Source organism: Podarcis cretensis, assembly GCF_951804945.1.
Source record: "Podarcis cretensis genome assembly, chromosome: 12".
Lineage (NCBI taxonomy): Eukaryota > Metazoa > Chordata > Lepidosauria > Squamata > Lacertidae > Podarcis > Podarcis cretensis.
Genome location: NC_137181.1, coordinates 55,674,738 through 55,696,053, shown reverse-complemented (window position 1 = coordinate 55,696,053; position 21,316 = coordinate 55,674,738). Strand labels below are relative to the sequence as shown.

Sequence of the window (21,316 nt, the reverse complement as noted above, 5' to 3'; positions counted from 1 at the left end):
CTGCTCCCAGTCAGCAAACATAATGTCATGACCTATGTCCTGTGCCCATTTAACCATAGCAGACTTCACTGTCTCATCTAATGTATTCCACTTCAACAGCAAGTTGTACATTCTTGATAAATTCTTAGTATTGGGTTCTAACAATTCTGTTTCTAGTTTCGATTTCTCCACCTGGAAACCAATTTTCCTGTCTTGTTTGAAAGCCTCCATTATTTGAAAATAATGGAGCCAATCTCGTACCTTGGACTTTATTTTCTCATAACTTTGTAGTTTAAATTCACCACCTTCTTGTTCTAAAATCTCAAAATATTTCGGCCAATTGGTTCTCATATTAAGTTTCTTTACCTCCTTGGCCTCCATAGGTGAAAGCCACCTGGGAGTTCTATTTTCCAATAAATCTTTGTACCGTATCCAAACATTATATAGTGCTTTCCTGACAATGTGATTTTTAAAACCCTTATACACTTTAAACTTGTCGTACCAGATATATGCATGCCAACCAAAATTATTATCAAATCCTTCCAAATCTAGAATGTCTGCATTTTCAAGAAGTAGCCAATCTTTTAACCAGCAGAAAGCTGCCGATTCATAGTAGAGTCTTAAGTCCGGCAGGGCAAACCCCCCTCTTTCTTTAGAATCGGTGAGTATCTTGAACTTAATTCTGGGCTTTTTGCCCTGCCAGACAAATTTAGATATATCTTTCTGCCACTTCTTGAAACAGTCCAGTTTATCAACAATTTGTAATGTCTGAAACAAAAATAACATTCTAGGCAATACATTCATTTTAATTACTGCAATTCGACCTAACAAGGAAAGCTTCAGGTTTGACCATGTTTCTAAATCTTTCTTTATCTCAGTCCAGCACTTATCATAATTGTCCTTAAATAAGTTTACATTCTTAGATGTCATGTTAATCCCCAGGTATTTTACACTCTTTGCCACCACTAACCCAGTTTCCTCTTGGAATCTATCCCTTTCAACGTTTGTTAATTTTTTTTCCAAAACCTTAGTTTTTTTGGGTTTGAGTGTTTGTATTTGGTGTTGGGCCAGAGAGACATATAAGAATTCTGTTGGTGGTCTAGTGACCCCACTGCCTGTCAGTTTCCTTTCCTGGACAGGATGAGCTGATCTCAGACATTGTGTTGGAAACCCCCAGGACATTTCACTGGGACAATACTTACACCTGGGCCACCTTAGGGTGATCTGCTTGGAACTTCATGGCTGCTGTGACAATCGTAGAGCTCTTTCAATGTCTCCTGCCCAACACATATTGTCAGACACACTCTTGACCTAGTATTTTTGACTGAGTAGCAGGTTTGATGTCTGAAATGGTAGGGGTTCTATAAACCTGTCATTACAACTAGACCAATTCCTCAGAAATTTGGATTGACACCCCCTCTGCAGAGGTGATGGACCATTAAGTTGGTCTGCCACCAGATATTTATGGAATATGATGGATTCCTGGATGTTTTGGGGTTTTCCTTTTGACATGGCTGCTGGTCTCACAATGGTATGGTGAGATGGAAAAGGCTGTTGACATCATCTCTCAAGAACCCTCCCCTACCTAGCTAACGTCGTGGTTTAATAGAGGACTGTGGGCAATAAAACAAACAGAATGGTAGCTACAACGCAGGTGATAACAGTCTCATAGCAACTACTACTGGAGACATGGAAGAGCATGTTATCAGGCAGCAAAACAGTCTTCCCAGCCTTTTAATCCTTGAGCAGCTGTCCAATAGAAGGGGTTTTTTTTAGTGCTGATGGAGCTATTGCATCTAGTTCCTGGGGATGATATGCTGGAACCTTTGAAGGCCTGCTGCAAAATGTTTGCTGGGCACTTTGAGCATAAAATTGCTCATATTTAAAAGATATAAGAAATATGACCGGGGCTTCCTATTTGAGTATGGACTGGTTGATCTTCTGCAGCAGCTGGTGTCAAGTACTTTGGATGGAAGAAATTTTGATGAGACTGAGCTGAAATCTCCCCGAAACCTGAGGACCAATGAGGAGGGTTACCAACAAGATCGGCAAAGAGAGACTGATAAGGACTTAAAGGCCTCAGATGTGAGGAACCCAGGCTAAAAACTGTTGTTATGGATGGGGGGACATTTGGAAGGGACAGAAACCGGGGCTGGGGGGGGGGGGAAAGAGAACTTGTTTTTAAATCTTTATGACTTTTGTGTTTGACTATTATGACCTATTTTTAAGATTAAAGGGAAATTCGTGGAAGGAACTCGAGACGACCTTAGAAAAGGTTTTAATGTTTTATAAGAAAATTGGATAAGTAAAATCTGGCCAAGTAAATGGTCTTTTTTATAAAAAAAAAAAAAAACATATATATATAGATATAGTAATAATATGTAATGGATGAGAGATTTGAATTTGCTGAGTTAATGTAATTGAACTAGGATGTATGAAGGGGGGGTGGGGGGAGGTCAAGAACTGGGGTTAGGAAAGTAAGGTTATGAAATTTTATACGTGTTGTCTTTGTCTTTGTGTGTGTATGTTTGTCTTTATAAAATGTGAAAATTTAATAAAAATACTATAAAAAAAATAATAAATAAAATTGCTCATATTTACTCTGACTTAGACACTGTCCTTGATGCAGTTGTAGAAGTGAGCAGAGCACCATATGGTCCAGTTTTATAGGATCTGTTTCCATTGTTGCGGGCTTAGGATATATACAAGGTGGTTGGAGAAATGTGCCTATCTTGGCTTCTTGTTTTGAGCCAAAGAGGATTGCCTAGGTGGGCCCACAAGGTTACAAATATTTCAGTGAGAGAGGTGCTGTGATGAAGCCTGAAGTGCAACAGGGTAGAAGATACTGAAGATGCCTAGGCAAGGCAGAAAGCCAAACTCTTAATACTACACCAGATCTGGTCAACTCAGTGGCATTATATTGTGGTGCTGATGCTTGCACACCAAGGTTCGTTTGCTGTGCTTAAAGAGGGGTTTCCAGCCTGAGCACAGTGACAGATAGGTCACCATGAGGTTTCTGGTTGAAGCCTTGACAAAAATTTTGATTTAGCTTTCCATATATATTGCATCATAGTAAATATTATTCTGCAGATTTGTGGATCTGTATGGTTCTGAAATTATTTGATATATAGTAGAGGCAGAGTCTTTGCTAAAGTCTCACAACCTAGTTTAAAGCAGTTTTAATAGTGGTCAGCTTTAGTAAAAATTACTTCATAATAACAGCAGACTTTCAAATAAGGGGTGTGAAGCGTTGCTGTAGGTTTTTCCAGTAACTTTGCCTTGCTGTGGAAAATGTTCAAATGGAAACTCATAGTATTTATTATCTCTTACTGGCCATATATTATCTCTTATTGGCCAAGAAACAGTAACTTCTTAAGCATTTTAACCTTTACCCTCAATCTACCCTGACCTCAGTTTCTTAAGTATTCACTTTTCCCTATTCAGTGTGTGGCATTAAGGATTTTTTTTCCCATCACAGTATTATTAGTATGTTGTACTGATACAATTGTAAACTCCATTATACTGTGAAATCCTTTGGTGCCTGTTCAGCTTTGTGTCATGTGATTTTATCATTCCTTGCAGCTGACACTCTTGCAGCTTAATTTGACACTCTTGAAAAACTTTAATAAGTGTTACTTTAAGGAAGCTAATATATACACAATGTTAGACATCTTACAGGCTATATATGGATGTATGTTAAAACCTTGCCATGAGCAAGCTGCATTCTTTTCAGAAGAACCTCTGTGCCATGTTTCAGCTAAAGCATTCCTACAGATAAATTATAAAACCAGTATACTTCTCAAGTATTCCTTTTGTCAGGGACATCCCTGATTTGATCCTTATGTCTCTGCCTCTCATTATTCTTGGAGCAGACAGTTGAACATCTGTAGACTTTAATATTGAAAAAGACACTGGCTTTGTAGAATGTATTGCTTCATTTTGTTCTTGATAGAAAATCTGATTCCACACTTTGGAGATAATTTCCTCCTTCATTGTGGCAGAAATACTAATAATAGTATATGGGCAAATCCCCATACAAAAATAATTTAACTGTCTTTGAGAATAAATATTCTATTTAAATTAGATAACAATTAAAATAATTTGGTCATCTTTAATTCAGTTAACAAGTTGTACGTATTCAATATTGCCTTTAAAAACAGTAGAAAAACCACAGGATATAGTGACGATGAATACAGAACAATAGGTTGACATGGTGCTTCTCAATTTACAGTTATAACGTATTTGATTACAGAGGTATACCTCTTCTGCTTTTATGAGAAAAGGCATAATTAACACCCCTATTCAAACCTCACATCATGAGGAACAGTTTTTACATATTTTATGTTGCCTTTGACCACACAATTAAAAATGAACTAATTCCTATTTAGTTCTAGTAGGTGGAGGGCACAATCAGAATCCCAGGCCATGTAGGAAATATTTGACATAAGAATGCAGGAACTTTGCACTGCTGCTGCCAAAACTCAAGACTACCTTTTTATTTTTTATAATATAAATATTTACAATGAGGAGGTGGCCCTCTAATGCCAATGTTCTTCAACCCTGGGGCCCCAAGCAATGTTGGACCACAACTCATGTCATCTCTGACCACTGGCTAAACTGTGTGGGGATGAGAGCAATTGCAATCCAGCAACATCTGGAGACCCAACACCTGGAGAACATTGCTCTAACCCTAGAAATGTTCCCATTTGTTTTGTATCTGTCGGAAGACAATTAGGCCTTCTTCTGTCTTCCATATTCAAATCAATCAACCTTATTGACTTCTGCCTCATGACTCTAATTAAAACATTTAAAAGTACGTATCATAATTTACCTCATCTGTGAATGCTCTGGGTGACTTAGGCATCATAAGACAGAAATATTGTTTACTCCAATAAGTCTCAGCAGCATGTTGATAATACAGGACTCGAATTCTTTAAAATAATAAAATAGGATTTGCTTTCCACATAAGCACTTTTCTCTTGTTACAGCAGTCCTAATTTGCCTGCTGATCAGTCAGAACTGCCTGATTGTTGAGGTTCTGGGGTTCTGTTGTTGCTTTCTCATCTGATCATCTGTAAATCTGGCAGGCTGGATTGTTATGCTGTGCCTTCCTAATGTACGTCACAGGGCTCGGGTTTTTTGCTCAGGGATTAGTCAGGCTGCTTTTGGAAACGCCCTCAGCTGTACCTTGTGCTGCTATATTAGTGTTTACTTAGCTGGAAGAATTTTCTTTTGGCTGCTGCAGCTGCCTCAGCAAGCTCCTCCGGTAAGTTGTAAACAGAGCTTTGGCTTTTGAGCCAGTATTGCCAGCTTTGTGCAGGTTTATCTTATTTTGATAGTTTGCTGCAAATTCTAAACATCATGCAATTCAATCCTGTCCATGTTTACTGAGAAGTGTGTTTAGCAGGGCTTACTCCCTGGTATATATGCATAAAATTGTCATTTTAGATTGTAATCCTCTGCATGCTTACCTTGAAGTAATCTCCATTGTACACAGTGCAACTTGCTTCTCAGTAAACATGCTCAGGATTGCTCTGTTAGCATTTTTAACTATGAATAGAACAAATGCATGGATTTGTGGGTTGACCCAGACTGTTGAAATCTGTTTATAGATCAGAATGTATATGAATAAATCTGGAATTATCCAGATTAATCTCTGTGTATACTTTGTTTATACACACAATACTGACCGTTGAATAATGTGGCAGACCATTTCTTAAGCGGTTTGCTTGGTTTTTGTTGGCAGCCTGTATGCAAGCCCTGCATCTCTGGAGTCTGCTTGTCACCTGTGCTGTTGCAGTAGGAAAGCATCAAGAACAGAAGAAGCAAGAGTGCCCTAAACTCAGCACACAGGTACTCCCCCTTTTTTAAAAAAAGGAAAACTCCTGACAACTCTGTTGTCCAAAAGTAACCACAGTCCAGACTTCAACACTTATTTTTCATTTTGTAAGTGTTGCAGATCCAAAGTTCAAAACGACTTCAGGTCTAGAGAGTTTTCTAGCATCAAAAAATGTTCTGAGCAAGACTCTTAACTGTAGCAAGCATCCTTTACTGATGTGATTTTTTACGTGTTGCTTCATCTATATACATCAATACCTTCTAGATTTATTAAGCGTAGTTTGCATGCAACCACTTTGTTATTCTTGGGTGTGAAGTGCATTTCCATCCATTGCATCATGCCATCAGTTGAAAAGAATTTAGTAGTAGCAAAATGTGTGTGTCTGTTAGTGTATCAGTAGCATGCAGGCAGCAGAAGTTTATAACATATCAGGTATGCTTCTTAAACAGCTAAATCTCTGTGCTTTTAATGTGCTGTAGTAATTGTTATTAAAAGTTTTGTCTACTAAACCTGGGAGCTGATAGTTCTTTCTCATTTAACTGACTATTACCATCACTGCAAAAAACTTTAATTTCTTACCTTAATAAGTTATTTTTCTTAAGTAGACAACACAAATAATAACATATACCCCTATAACTCCCATAATCTGCAAGTATTTTAGCCAGTGGTCCAGGTTGATGTGGGTTGTAGAGTCTGACAACATCTGCATACTCAGGGTTGAAGAATACAGTGTCTGGATCACAAAGCTGTTCAAAGCTTAGAATACTAGCTTTTTTAAAAAAAACTTAGTCTGATCCCAAACATTTATATTTGAAACTAAGACCCATCCCAATTTTTTCTGAGGTTACTGTCTTGTAAAAAGGTAAAGGTAAAGGTACCCCTGCCCGTACAGGCCAGTCTTGACAGACTCTGGGGTTGTGCGCCCATCTCACTTAAGAGGCCAGGGGCCAGCGCTGTCCGGAGACACTTCCGGGTCACGTGGCCAGCGTGACATCGCTGCTCTGGCCAGAGCCAGAGCCAGAGCCGCACACGGAAACGCCGTTTACCTTCCCGCTGGTAAGCGGTCCCTATTTATCTACTTGCACCCGGAGGTGCTTTCGAACTGCTAGGTTGGCAGGCGCTGGGACCGAGCAGCGGGAGCGCACCCCGCCGCAGGGATTCGAACCGCCGACCTTTCGATCGGCAAGCCCTAGGCGCTGAGGCTTTAACCCACAGCGCCACCTGTCTTGTAACCTGATCCTATTCCTAGCCAGGGCATCATGTGGCAGATGAGTGATCAAAAACTATCCAGCTCTATCACACTTTCTATTATAAGCAAGGGGAGAATGCCTTGGTGCCTTTAGCTGCAAAATTCTCACTTTGGTTGCTGAGGTCCAATGTCCCCTACACTACAGAGGGCCTGCAGCAGTTCTGCCCTAAGGAACTCATTGCTTATAGGGGACTCCCCTCCTCCAATTATGTACAGTACCACTAAAGGTAGTGAGAAAAGCTCCCAGCAGCCTATATAGCAGGGGACACAATCCAGTCCCATTCTTTGCAACACAAAGGCAGCACAGAACTCCAAAATTACAGCACAAATTTTTGAAACTGCATAGATCTTAATTTGTTGCCATATTTATATTAACCATGCCTCACGCCATAAATGCAACTGATTGTCACTTTTCATAATTAATCCTTGCCACATTTCCTAAGCTGTATGTAGTTTGTATGTAGAATGTTTTAATTCGTATCTTTTAGAAGGAAAAAGGCAATAAAGCTCTTCCTGATAAGAAGTTCTACCAAAACTGAAATAGTTAATGTAGAATAGAAATTAAATTAGCTTGTTTTTTCAGAAGGTTGTAAAGTAGCTCTTTACTTTAAATAAACACTGATAAACAGACTTGGCAATGCTGTGGGAACTTTATATACCAGCAGAGTAGGCTTACATGGCTATCTGTTTATAAATACACTGTTCTGTTGTTTGCCGTTCTTAGGAGTCTTGTTTCAAGGTGTTTCCAAAACAGTGTAATGAATAACTGTAGCTGACAATATTTTAAACTTTGATAATTGTACTTAATATTATATTTGCAACTACTGTTCTTCAACATGCATAGTATTTTATGGGTATACAATTTTAGCACCATGTAATTAGCATGGCCCCACTGTCACTCTTGGAACAGATGGACAAATCCGTTCCATCAGATAGCAGGTTCTCCTATCAGCAGCCAGGTATGAATGTTTGCTTTGTTGAAAGAGATATCTGAGCTAAGTATCTGAAATATTTCTGAATGAGAAGTTTATCTTAAACATTATATCACATAATTCAGAATGTATTATCTGTTCTTATCAGCAAAACAAACTGTGCTGTTCTAATACACACTTACTTGGGATGAGCATAGGATTGCTTTTTTAATCAGTTAAGGGCAGTTTTAGGAAAATATAATTCTTTAATATTGGGATGCACAGTGATCAGTGATATGAAGACATAAGCAACTTTCTGTCCAGATAACCTTATTCTTACTAGCCTTTCTGGGACCTACTATCTGCAATCTTTAACTAGCGGTTCCATGTGTCCTGTATAACTGTAGTTAAGCAGAGGGCTGCAAGTACCTCAAGTAATTATTAACAAAGTAGAGCTTTGTTTATGACAGCATTCTTGTGGTACTACTAAATCTTATGTTAGCACTTTGTGCCAGACCATATTGGCTTAATGTCGCACTGAAAGGAACCTTAAATTTGCTTAGACTTCTTCAAAGTTGACATGTCTGCGGATTGATTGAGTATAAAGAACTTTTCTTCTTTCAGCGGACAATAAGTATATATGAGTGCCTAATAAATTACTTAGTAATTTTCCTCAGAGTTTGTTCACCTAAGTATGCTCTCTATTGTCAGAAATATAGAAAAATGTAGTGAAAGCAATGAAATAGGGCAAGAAGCTTAGTTCATTAAAATTGTAGGTTAAAACCATAAGGTCCATCTTCTGCATTTTCTTTTAAAACTAATTTCTCCCACCGAAAGATCAAGTACTTTCGATCCTAAAGCTTGCATTGGGACTTAGTGTTATTTCTCCTTTGTACTTACAACTCAGCTATACAGCTGCAAATAAAACATTTTAAGTGTGTTGTAAAGTGCATTATACAAATGTGACACTAGATGGCGATGGTGAGCTAATTGCAAATTCAGTATATTTTTCAAAACGCTTTTAACAAAAGCATTTTCACAATGTTTTTATATGTGTGTAAATTCCACCTTAGCTTTCCAAGCCTTCCAGTTTATACCATGTTTGTGCAGCTTCTTATATCAGTACTACCTTCCTTAGGTGATTTTCATAATGCAATATTAAGAAATAAACTAGTCTTTTTGGATTATTTTCTTTCTGGCAAACAATTTTATTTTTCCTTAATAAACAAAAAATAGAAAATAACTAAGTAAATTTGCATGATGTTTACATGAAGCACCATCCCACTGTTAACACTGTATCTGTGTCATCATCTTTTAAAATTAGGATCAATTAAATATTGATATATGCATATTCCAGTTTGGGTTCCCACTGGTATATGCTATTAAGGTTAAAAAATAATAGGGCTTGTTGTCTCTGTTACTGAGCAATAGCTTATCAACCAGATAAGTAGATTTTAGCTTATTGTGACAAAACAGACAACTCACTTGTGACCCTCCTAGAGGATTTTCAACAAATACAGATTCCGTCCTCTTTAAGATTTATATACCACTTGCTTGTAGTAAAGCCTCAAAGCGATAAAACAATAACATTATCAGCCAAAGCAGTTAGAGCAAGTATTTAGAACACTAAAAAAATGAAAACAGCTAAAATCAGATTAAAATGCATGATAGCTTCCACATGTCTGGCTGGCCTTGGCTAAACAAAAATGTTTTCAGCAGACACCGAAAAAGTGCAGTGAAGGCACCCAACGTCAACTATAGAGGGGCAAAGTTTTGTGCCCAGTAGCTTCTGTGTCGGATTTTACTTCTGTATGTAGCTTAGCAAGAATAGCATGCCTCAACCAAGATACCTTCATAGCTATGTCAGCAACACACATACTGTCATAAGTATTTACATATTTAAAACTGAGTCATTAAGCAAATGGATTCCATTCTTTGAGAGACAGGAAGCTTGTCATCCTTCCTGAAAGGATGTTGCCATGATGTAATTGTACTATTCCAGCTCTTATTTCTTGGTAGTAGTTCTTCCCTAGCTATGTTGATTACATTGGTGATAGGACAAGAGAATGTTTGGTTGCTTTGTCCACTGAAAATAATGTGGTTTGATCAGTGGCGTAGCGTGGGTTGTCAGCACCCGGGGCAAGGCAAGTAATTTGCGCCCCCTAACCCGGGGCAAGTCAAGTTATTTGCGCCCCTAACCTGCCGCCGCTGCCAGTTTCTTCTTGCTGCTGCCTGGGCTGGTCGGGTGTGGTTCTCTCCCGCGCTCAGCGCTGCGCTGGGCGGCCGCTGCACTGTCCCTCCCCCAGATAGTCCCTCCCTCACTCTCTCTCCGCTCCGCACCACAACGCATGCCTGGCACCCTCCCCCTCCACAGTGGGCGGCGACCCGGCAGCTCGGATCGGATTCGCACAGCCAGCACTGCAGTGAGAGAGAGTGAGCCAGGTAGGGGCAGAGAGCTGCGAGCGCGAGTGTGAGCGCCCCCCCCCAAATGTTGCGCCCGGTGCGGCTGGCCCCCCCTGCACCCCCCACGCTACGCCACTGGGTTTGATCAAAAGATATCCCCCAGGTGAGTTGCTGCTTTGGGGGTGATCTCCAAAGCCTACTTGCTTCTTCTAGTCTTTCCCATGTTATGCACAAGAGTCCTGCCTATAAACTTTAGGCTTTGAGTTACGCAAATCATTACCGTCTGCAGTCTGCACTACCTATGTTGACTTTGTGACTTCTTCCAAATGTGCTACCTGGTCTGTCAGGGACTCTATAGATCATTGCGGATGCTGTATGGCCTATGGGGATCAGAATCCTAGGGTAGGTGCAAATATGAGGACTTGTGTTTATATTCATGATACTGTAGATCGGAGTTGAAACTTGATATAACTTCTTTCTTGCCAATGCATGCAATTATGCTTTCGAAGCATCTTCCAAAACTATGATAAAGCTTTGAGGCCTGCCACTATACAACACATTTATTCAGCCTGTATCTAACAACATGGTAACAGCAGTAGTGACTGTGTTTCATATCCTTTGTGCTTATAATTACAGTCAAAAGTAAAGAGTTTTGTGAATAAATGTAAAGATGTTTTGATAAATATTTGTATGAATGTTGACTAAGCGCACCCATCATTTTCCCTTTCTAAAGACATGGTATTGTATTTTATCCTATAAGCCTGAAATCCACAGAACTTGTGAAATGCTCTATTTGATAAAATTAATATCTACCTCTTGTTCACGTTTTCTAGATGCCAGAATTTCAGAAGAAAACGGTCCATATCAGGGACCCAGAAAGGGTGGAAGAAATTATCTGTGGTCTCATCAAAGGAGGAGCTGCAAAACTTCAGGTGAAGACTAAAACACATTTGTAGAAATTAACCATCATTCAACTATGGTTTAACAAAGTCAAAATCTCTCTCTCTATATATATATAATACACACACACACACACACACACACACACATTTACTAAATCCATATAGTTGTGGAATTTGTTTAAATATTCTTAGTAAAATGCTCATCACAACTCAGGTGTATAATTGCATCATTTTTAGTAATGACTTTCTGATTAATAATGTTGATGCACTGATATTGGCTACATTTGCTTGCATTATAGGGATGATCCTAGACTTATACGCTCCCCCTCCACCCCTTTTAATAACAGTAATAGTAGATTTATACCCTGCCCATCTGACTGGGTTTCCCCAGCCACTCTGGGCAGCTCCCAACCAAATATTAAAAACACAGTACAGCATTAAACATTAAAAACTTCCCTAAACAGGGCTGTTTTCAGATGTCTTTTAAAAGTAAGATAGTTGCTTATTGCCTTGACATCTGCTGGGAGGCACCACTACTGAGAAGGCCCTCTGCCTTCTGCATGACCATGAGGAGAATAGAATATTTTGCCTCTAGTTTAGACTAACTGCAGCTTCGTATTACATCTGAACCCTAAATTGTGTTTAATCTAAGAAATGGTTTACTAAAACAATCCACCTTTGCAACTCATGATTTGAAGTTTGCTTGTTTTTGTAAACCATAGTTAAAACTAACCTCAGTTTGTCCTGGTGCTGATATTGTGCAAAGCTGTGGTTAGTCAAACATGGCAGCAAAAAGTTCCAAATTCCTTCTTGCAACCTTTCCAGAGGAGCACGGGAACTCAAGGTTCACACACACTTTTCCTCATACTTTTACACTATGAGCCATTCAATGTATATTTTTTAAACTTTGTCCCTCGCTTAAATTCTGGGCATTTAACATTTGTGCTCGTGATTTATAATTTGTTTCATCTGCCTTTTACAGATAATTACAGACTTTGATATGACACTGAGTAGATTTTCCCACAATGGCAAAAGATGTCCAACATGTCATAGTAAGTACTATTTATTGTTTATGAGATAGGCTGCAAACATCTATCTACTCACCCGGTAGAAAGCTCCATTGAACTCATTGAAATTTCTGAATAGGCCTCTCTAGAATTTATGGATTGTATCCAATGCTCTGGGTGTGGTGCTTCCATTTCCTCTTCTGAAATCTACCCCAGAGGGCTCCCCATCCCTCTGAAATAAATTTTGAAGACCCTCATGGGGCTAGAGGGAAAACAAAGGAAGAGGAAGTCTATTGCAGGTAGGGAAGTTCATTGCAGCAGTGGAGCTGGAGCATTAAATATGGTCTGTTGTATATTTAAGTAGATATTAGAATTATAATACAAGGTGATAATCAGTATTTGAGCCTAAGAAGTCCCCTCTCTCCCCTGCAGTAACCTTAGTAATGTTTTTCTTCCCTTGCAATTTATTACACCTCATTCATGAAAACTCTGTGTATGCATATTATGCAAATATGGGGTGGAAGATCCTCCTTTAATGAAATAAGTTGGACTTAATGATTTTCAAAAGGAGATGCTTTGATGTCTGTAGCTCTTTTTAACACACTGATTTTAATAATTGCTTTATAACTTCTAAAGCAAATAGCATTGTTAGGGTTTTTTTAACAGGTTAAAAATATTGCACTGATTTAGGGCAAGCTAGAATCTTGCACTGTTCTAATAACATTCTGTACATCTTTCAGACATCATTGACAACTGCAAACTTATAACAGAGGAATGTCGCAAAAAGGTAATCCTAAAAATTACTTATTTGCCCCTTGTTGTGGCCGCTTACAGTACAACACTTGTAAAGGATTACTCCACTCAAGCTTAATGTCAAATTATTTCACGAGTGGGCTCTGTTGGCCCCACTTTTTTCTCTTTTCTCAAAGTGTGTTACACTTATCTCCCAAGTGAAAATAACATTTTCTGCATCTGATGGTGGACTTCAGTACACAACGGTTTATGCCACAGTGAATTCCAAACCCTTGGTATATTCCACAGGATGCAGTGGTGGTTTTCTTCCACTCATCCCAAAGCAGTTCCACTGGTCTTCACCCATGATGTGATCCTGCATCACTGCTCTGGCACAGAACTCTGTTTTGCCTGCCAAAAGTACCAGGTGGGTAGAAGTACCACCGATGGGATGACTCAAGTTCTTTCTCGTTTGAGACTTTCGGCAGAAAAACACAATGAGAATCCCAAGATCCACTGGATTCCAAATTGGCCCTTGATGGCATTGGGTCCAATCAATATGCCAACTTTTATTTCTTATTGTTGCTTTGTTAATTGGTTTTTGAGCCATAAAGCAAAAGTCCTTAACTGAAATAGATTTTTAATGTGGAGGGTGAATATTTCCTGATCTTTTTACTGAAAAGCTTTAGTACTAGGGCGGCGGCAGCAGCAGCAACAGCAGCAGCAATCCTCCATTGTGCAGGGCATCCAAAACCAGGAAATTATTCTTATACACATGTTAACAGGAAATATACAAGGATTAAAGTAGCAAATTTGTTTAGATTATTCGATCAAAGCACAAAAGTTGTCATCATGGAGTACAACATAGGCAGAATGTTTGAACTTTTCTTTTTTTCAGTTGTACCAGTTGAAAGAAATGTATTATGCTATTGAAATTGATCCAAGTCTTACAATTGAAGAGAAGTATCCTTACATGGTTGAGTGGTAAGTTTTTTGTAATGGTTAATATTATAGCAAACTTTTACATCTTAATTGTTAGATTGACTTGATTACTGAAGCACACTTCCATATTTTACACTCAAAATTTAAAATGAATTCCAAAATATAAAATGAATTTAGAATGAATTCCAAAACAATATTGCATGAGTAAACATTCATTGTTTTGGTAAAACAATAGCAGCCAATTAGAGTGTACCATTATGTACAAAAGGCATAATCTAGTACAGTAGTTAGATTTCTTTCAAAAGGGTTGCCTGAGTTATCTTTTGCCATGGAGTTTCCAACACCCTTCTTTCTGATAGCAGTTGTCAAAATTAAAGGCATAAAAATCTTCCAGTGCTGTTCAAGAATTTGTGATCAGGAAAAGGGGAAATAGTGTGCAGCTTAAATGGCTCTTTAGATATGTGTTGGAGAACTTATGGCACAAAGGCCATGTGTGGCCTACTGTGTAGTCCTATGCAAAAATTTAGTTTAGACCTGTTAAAGGAGGAGAAAAAATGAAAAAGCTGAAATAGATGGATGAACATTGGGGGGAGAGGGTGGGAATTCATGCAGTTGCTTTTAATGTAGTTAATTGTTTAGCAGTCAATTGAAGTAGCATTAGGGAATGCTAAAACACTTTATTTTATGCATTTTGTTGGTTTTGATACCATTTGATATAGTACTATTTCAGTGTCCTTGAAGCTGGTTATATTATTAATATCTGATTGCATATGTTTATCATATATGACTCAAGATTATATAGTCTAACCACTGGATAGTGATTGATATGTTTTAATGATTGATTCTATAGAGAATTGAAAATGTTGCAGTGTCCTTATCAAAATAAATTATTTGGATTTCTGTGTTATGTTTTCAAATGAGTTGGCATATACAGTGGTACCTTGGTTCTCGAACATAATCCATTCCGGAAGTCCGTTTGACTTCCGAAACATTTGGAAACCAAGGCGTGGCTTCCGATTTGCACAGGCACCCCAGAAACAATAGCCGACAGCCGTATCTTACTTCCGGGTTTTCGGCATTCAGGAGCTGAAATGTTCGAGTACCAAGGCATTCGAGAACCAAGGTTCCACTGTAGACTGTTGTTATAATGATATATTGATATATTGATTTGCATTTTTTGCTGTCATGTTGTAACCTGCTTTGTGGGCATTTATGTGAAGAAAAAAGCATGGAAATTAAATAATAAAAATTAAACACTTCACACCTAGGACTTTAGGATATTATGCTGCAGATTTCACTTTACATTACATTACATTAAAGATTGGGCTGGCACATTGTTTGTTTTGCTTTGGCTATTTTATCAAAATATCTGTAGTGCCTGTGGTTCTCAGAATTCCAAAAGTGCCTAAAAAAGTCAGCAACCCTAACTTGAAACATTCCTTTTCCAGTAAGAGAGTGTGAATTTTTACCCTACATGAACACGAATAACATGTTTTTGGTGTTTATTTTAGGTACAACAAATCACATGCTTTGCTTATTGAACAAGGATTAGAAAAGCACAAACTTGCCGAAATTGTGAGGGAGTCTGATGTTATGCTGAAGTAAGTAAGAACCTAGTATTCCGTTTTGTAAATGTGGCATAATATAAGATTTTAGGAAGGGGTTTCTTCGTTGGGAATTACAGAAATGGAAAGCTGTTACATGCCCATATGTGCTCTCCAATTTTTAAAAACAGATTGGATTAGCAGGCTAGTGTCTCCCCTTCCTTGCACTACTTAAGCAGGATGTTTGAGTTCCTCTCTTCACTATCCATACATCTATTAGGTTGAAGTACAAGGATCTGACTTGCAACCTTTACTTATCTTCATGCCCTCTAGCCTGAGGAATAGGCAAGTAGATGTTGCACAAGCTACAGTGGTGCCCCGCAAGACGGAAAACTCGCTAGACGAAAGAGTTTTCCGTTTTGGAGGCGCTTCGCAAAACGAATTTCCCTATGGGCTTGCTTCGCAAGACGAAAATGTCTGGCGAGTTCCTGCGGTTCCCCCCCCCTTTTCCCCCCTTTTCCTAAGCCGCTAAGCCGCTTATCAGCTGATCCGCTGATAAGCCGCTTAACAGCTGATCGCTAAAAGCCGCTAAACCGCTAATAGCGCTAATCCGCTAAACTGTCAATGGGCTTGCTTCGCAAGACGAAAAAACCGCTATACGAAGAGCCTCACGGAACGGATTAATTTCGTCTTGCGAGGCACCACTGTAGTTAATTTTTTTAAAATTCCCTATCTTGTCATTTTTACAGATAAGGTGCACCCGGAATTCCTGCTACACCCTTGCTTTTTGAGAAGCAAACTGTTTTACGTTTGCAAAGTAGAATGACCTGAAGAACATGTTGCTCAAAAGAGAACAGATATTTGTTAAAGCATTCTTCTAATTTTTATTGATTTTAATGCAAAACATCATCTTCAATCAAATGTTTTAGATTTTGAAACCATAGATAAATAAACTTTCCATTAAAGAAAAAAAATGCATCAGCATCTTGCCTATTTCATAGATATTTTAGGGGGAGGATATGTTGAATTTCTATTTTTGCAAGAATAGTAATAGTATCAGGCTTTAGTTCCCTTTCTAAAAAAACAAATCTGCTTTTACAGAGAAGGGTATGAGAATTTCTTTGATAAACTCCATGAACATAATATTCCCGTATTCATATTTTCTGCTGGAATTGGAGACATTTTAGAAGAAGTCATTCATCAAGCCGGTGTCTACCATCCCAACGTCAAAGTAGTTTCCAACTTCATGGATTTTGATGAGAATGTAGGTATAAACATATCAAATGCATACTGTTAATTCATTGCAACACATCCTGTACTACTAAGGAAGTAGCTTCCGACTCAAGCATTAAAATGGGCATTTCCTATATTAAAGCCAATCATTAGGTCTGGTCCAGAAGCTTCAGTTGGTGCAGAATGCATCAGCCAAACTGCTGATGGGGTCACATGACGAACCGTGTAACACCATTGGCTGCCTATATACCACTGAGCCAGGGTCAAAGTATTAATTTTCAAGTATTTTTAAAAAATGTATTGGGTGTACAGAGTAGATTGGTTAGAATCAATTAAGTAACTTAAGTCTGTTGAGTTCAGTGTGTCTGCTCTGGATATTAGACTAAATATTAGACTAGATTCAAAGTGGGAGAGGACACAAGGTTTCCTAGAGTGCACAGGTCAAATCTGTGTCCAGGGCAGCTGTTTACCAGCTCCATCTGGTACGTAGGCTGAGACCCTCTCTGCCTGCGGACTGTCTCGCCAGAGTAGTGCATGCTCTGGTTATCTCCCGCTTGGACTACTGCAATGCACTCTACATGGGGCTACCTTTGAAGGTGACTCGGAAACTACAACTAATCCAGAATGCGGCAGCTAGACTGGTGACTGGGGGCGGCCGCCGAGACCATATAACACCGGTCTTGAAAGACCTACATTGGTTCCCAGTACGTTTCCAAGCACAATTCAAAGTGTTGGTGCTGACCTTTAAAGCCCTAAACGGCCTCGGTCCAGTATACCTGAAGGAGCGTCTCCACCCCCATCATTCTGCCCGGACGCTGAGGTCCAGCTCCGAGAGCCTTCTGGCGGTTCCCTCATTGCGAGATCAAAGCTACAGGGAACCAGGCAGAGGGCCTTCTCGGTAGTGGCGCCCGCCCTGTGGAACGCCCTTCCAGCAGATGTCAAGAAGACATCTTAAGGCAGCCCTGTTCAGGGAAGTTTTTATTGTGTGATATTTTGCTGTATTTTTGGTTTCTATGGAAGCCGCCCAGAGTGGCTGGGGAGGCCCAGCCAGATGGGCGGGGTATAAATAAATTATTATTATTATTATTATTATTATTATTATTATTATTATAGAGTGAATGAATGAGTTTCCTTTGAATAAAGCATTATTCTCACTATGATAAGCATCATATAATTGAAGTTGGTTGAAAGAATAAAGCCTCTTGGAAACATTCTAAAGAGACACAGAAGGGACGCTTGTTAATTTGCTAAGACCATTCTTAGAACTAACTAATGTCATGTTTAACAGGGTGTATTAAAAGGATTTAAAGGGGAACTGATTCATGTTTACAACAAACATGATGGTGCCTTGAAAAATACAGAGTACTTCAAACAGTTAAAGGACAACAGCAACATCATACTGCTTGGAGATTCTCAAGGAGATTTAACTATGGCAGATGGAGTGGCAAATGTTGAGCATATTCTTAAGATTGGGTATCTCAACGATAAGGTAAGTCTTTGTCTCTTTGATAAGCAGAATGTCCATAATATTAGATTTTATGGTCAGGTATACCTTTTTCTAGTGGGATGCGGGTGGCGCAGTGGGTTAAACCATGAAGCCTAGGGCTTGCCGATCAAAAGGTTGGTGGTTCGAATCCCTGCAACGGGGTGAACACCTGTTGCTTGGTCCCTGCTCCTGCCAACCTAGCAGTTCAAAAGTGCATCAAAGTGCAAGTAGGTAAATAGATACCACTCTGGCGGGAAGGTAAACGGCATATCTCTGCACTGCTCTGGTTGGCCAGAAGTGGCTTAGTCATGTTGGCCACATAGCCCGGAAGCTGTATGCCAGCTCCCTCGGCCACTAAAGCGAGATGAGCACCGCAACCCTAGAGTCATCCGCAACTGGACCTAATGGTCAGGGGTCCCTTTAGCTTTATACCATTTTCTAACACAGAATGTGTTCAAGGGTAGAAGCTTAATACAGTCAAACCTCAGATGTCAAACACAATCCGTTCCAGAACACCTATTTACTTCCGAAACGTCCGACAACCTGGCACAGCTTCCGATTGGTTGCAAGGGCTTCTTGCTCTCAAGTGGAAGCCACGTCAAACATTCAGATTCCGAAAAACGTTCAAAACCCGGAGAATAGGTTAGGACTGTTAAATGTACTGCTTCCTGCTACAAAAGATCCTAAAGCAATTTACAGCAAAAGTAAAACTAAATAATAAAATTACATAAGCATACTTAAAACATAGTCAAGCATCCAATCACTGGTCCTTCTCAAATACCCAAGAAACAAGAATGTATTTGCCTGACACCAAGACACAGACAATGTTGGTTTAGGGTGGGCCTTCCTAGTGACAGCATTCCCTATGTAGTATTCAAGGTCATTGTTTGTCTTATAGAATATCATAGAGGTCAAATCTGACAACAGAAATGTGCAGCAGCTGAAAGAAAGGTTTTATGGAATGATTTGTTTGAACCTGTCCATTATTACCTCATAATAAAGAACAAAAAAAATGTTTGTACAGGCGACTTATTAACATGCGTCCAAAAGACACATGATTGCGCATAGCACTGAACCCAGAAGTGACTGAAAACGTCACTAAACACATCACTAAAAGGGCAGAACAGGGGCAAGGTGTGGTTATATGTGCTCCACTGATGCACTTCGGGGGCGGGAACGGAAATAGTCGTTGACTGTACATAAATATATTGATCAACCCTGATACTTATTTTTACTTATCTACTCGTTAGAGATCCTTATTAACATAACCTAGCCTAAGTTCAGCAGCCACATTTCATACCTCATTGACTCCTAGTATGGTTGTAATATAAAAGCCATAGATTGCATTGCATTTAAGGTTTTTTTTGTTTTTACAAAATATAGCAATGCTTCAACCTGACTTACATATGTGCTAAATAGCTTTTGTGTGCAGTATGTATTCAGGGTAGCAAACTATATTTTGCTTCTCAAAATTATGGGAACAGGGTTGAATACTTTGTACTTTAAAGGCCTTTCCAGAGTTCTGAAATCTGGTTGCAAACATCTTTGAATACACCACCTACATTACTTAGTAAAAGAGAAAAACAGATATCGCCACTTTCCTTTTAAAATGGTGTTGACATGGCAAATTGTAATGTGTTTCTTGGCGTTTGACTTTTTCTGACATTTGGGTTTTTCTTTGCATTCTAAAACCTAGGTTGAAGAATTGCTGGAGAAATATATGGACTGCTATGATATTGTGTTGGTGAAAGATGACTCTTTAGATGTAGCCAACTCAATCTTACAAAAGATTCTGTAAAGAGGATCATTGGAATTTCCCTTGTTTTCCTCCTGATGAAGGCAGTTGGACAAATCAGCATGCCTGTGCTATTTTAGAATATCAATCTTGATGCTGTTTTGTATGGGAGTCACTTTATTTGTAAAGTAATATACTGTATCCATGATCTTCTGAACGCTCACCCCCTTCCCCCATCACTTTTAATGGAACCCCTTATTTATTCTAATGGATAGGTTGTATGGATAACTGGAAAATAGTTCCTTCAGTTTATATTCATGCACAATAAAGGGATGTTTTCAGAATATGTGAGACTGTTGTAGAAAATGCATGAGAAGCATGGGGAATAAGCACATGTGCAGGTAATTGACTTGATTACAGTTCATAAGTTGCACCTTTTGAGTTTAAGGGGTTTAATATTGCTGATATTTGTATAGTCTTCAAAAAGAGACTTTGTGCCAGAGCACAGATAAGAAAGCTTGCGATTGACTACTCTCTTTGGTACACAGGAGTGAAGACTAAACACTGCAGTCTTTAAAATCATGCTGGCTATAAAAATAATGCTGAAGCAGATCTTGACTGATTTATAGTAAGATTTGTGTCTGTCCTATGTTTTGGCCCTGAACAGTTCTAAAGACACTTTTTCTACTTTACCAAATAGCAATACACAGAAAACACTATTTTCAGTAGCACTGCCATGTTTATTTCCAAGCTAGGTGTAAAGGATATAATTTCAGTGTTACCTTAGTGAAGTGTGCGATGAGATATACAGTAACTGTTTAAAAATGAATACCACGGTAGTTCTATTTCTGCCATAGTATGTCTCATGTAACTATTCGTGAAAATGTTGTGTTTCGAAATGAAAGTTTCTTTCGCAGCTGTGATCCACATTTCTGTCCAGCAGGAGGCAGATAAAGGCTGGTTTGGAGCTAAACTAGGAAGCAGGAGAGGATGTGGAATTGGCCAGTTCTGATCTACTATCCAACACAAGCTGGGATCTTTTCTCCTTCAAATGGTTCTCAGAAAAGGGTTTGTGCTTCCTAGTTTACCCCAAAGGGAGACTCATTTCTTCAAGCTAGATGGGGAGAGTATTTATGGAATGGGGTCAATTGTCTTTTGAACAAAACAAAAAAGTTGAAGACACCAAACTTTTAAATTTTGTGTGCATTCTCATTAATGAAGGTATGGACTGATTAATTTGGTACAGTGGTGCCTCGCAAGACGAAAAGAATCCGTTCCGCGAGTCTCTTCGTCTAGCGGTTTTTTCGTCTTGCGAAGCAAGCCCATTGACGGCTTAGCGGATTAGCGCTATTAG

General features: G+C 39.1%; 1 protein-coding gene and 1 long non-coding RNA gene across 6 annotated transcripts in view; one reads left to right on the top strand and one right to left on the bottom strand.

Moving 5' to 3' along the window:
- The window catches only part of NT5C3A (5'-nucleotidase, cytosolic IIIA), a 32,958-nt gene extending 12,650 nt beyond the window's left edge, over nucleotides 1-20,308 (top strand). For 3 of the 5 annotated variants that reach the window (XM_079947619.1, XM_079947616.1, XM_079947620.1), the window contains exons 2-10: nucleotides 5,726-5,832; nucleotides 11,215-11,313; nucleotides 12,266-12,335; nucleotides 13,031-13,077; nucleotides 13,921-14,006; nucleotides 15,476-15,565; nucleotides 16,610-16,772; nucleotides 18,030-18,230; nucleotides 19,924-20,308. In XM_079947619.1, the coding sequence (XP_079803745.1) occupies nucleotides 5,731-5,832; nucleotides 11,215-11,313; nucleotides 12,266-12,335; nucleotides 13,031-13,077; nucleotides 13,921-14,006; nucleotides 15,476-15,565; nucleotides 16,610-16,772; nucleotides 18,030-18,230; nucleotides 19,924-20,025 (960 nt within the window). In that variant the 5' untranslated portion in view covers nucleotides 5,726-5,730 and the 3' untranslated portion in view covers nucleotides 20,026-20,308. The remainder of the gene's footprint in view (nucleotides 1-5,725; nucleotides 5,833-11,214; nucleotides 11,314-12,265; nucleotides 12,336-13,030; nucleotides 13,078-13,920; nucleotides 14,007-15,475; nucleotides 15,566-16,609; nucleotides 16,773-18,029; nucleotides 18,231-19,923) is intronic. The other 2 variants (XM_079947618.1, XM_079947617.1) reach the window with 1 other exon arrangement.
- LOC307199692 lies at nucleotides 6,600-10,081 on the bottom strand. Its single transcript, XR_013832129.1, has 2 exons — nucleotides 7,040-10,081; nucleotides 6,600-6,665 (listed from the first exon to the last, which is right to left on the bottom strand). It is a non-coding gene; the product is annotated as an uncharacterized lncRNA (long non-coding RNA).
- Nucleotides 20,309-21,316: the final 1,008 nt, after the last annotated feature.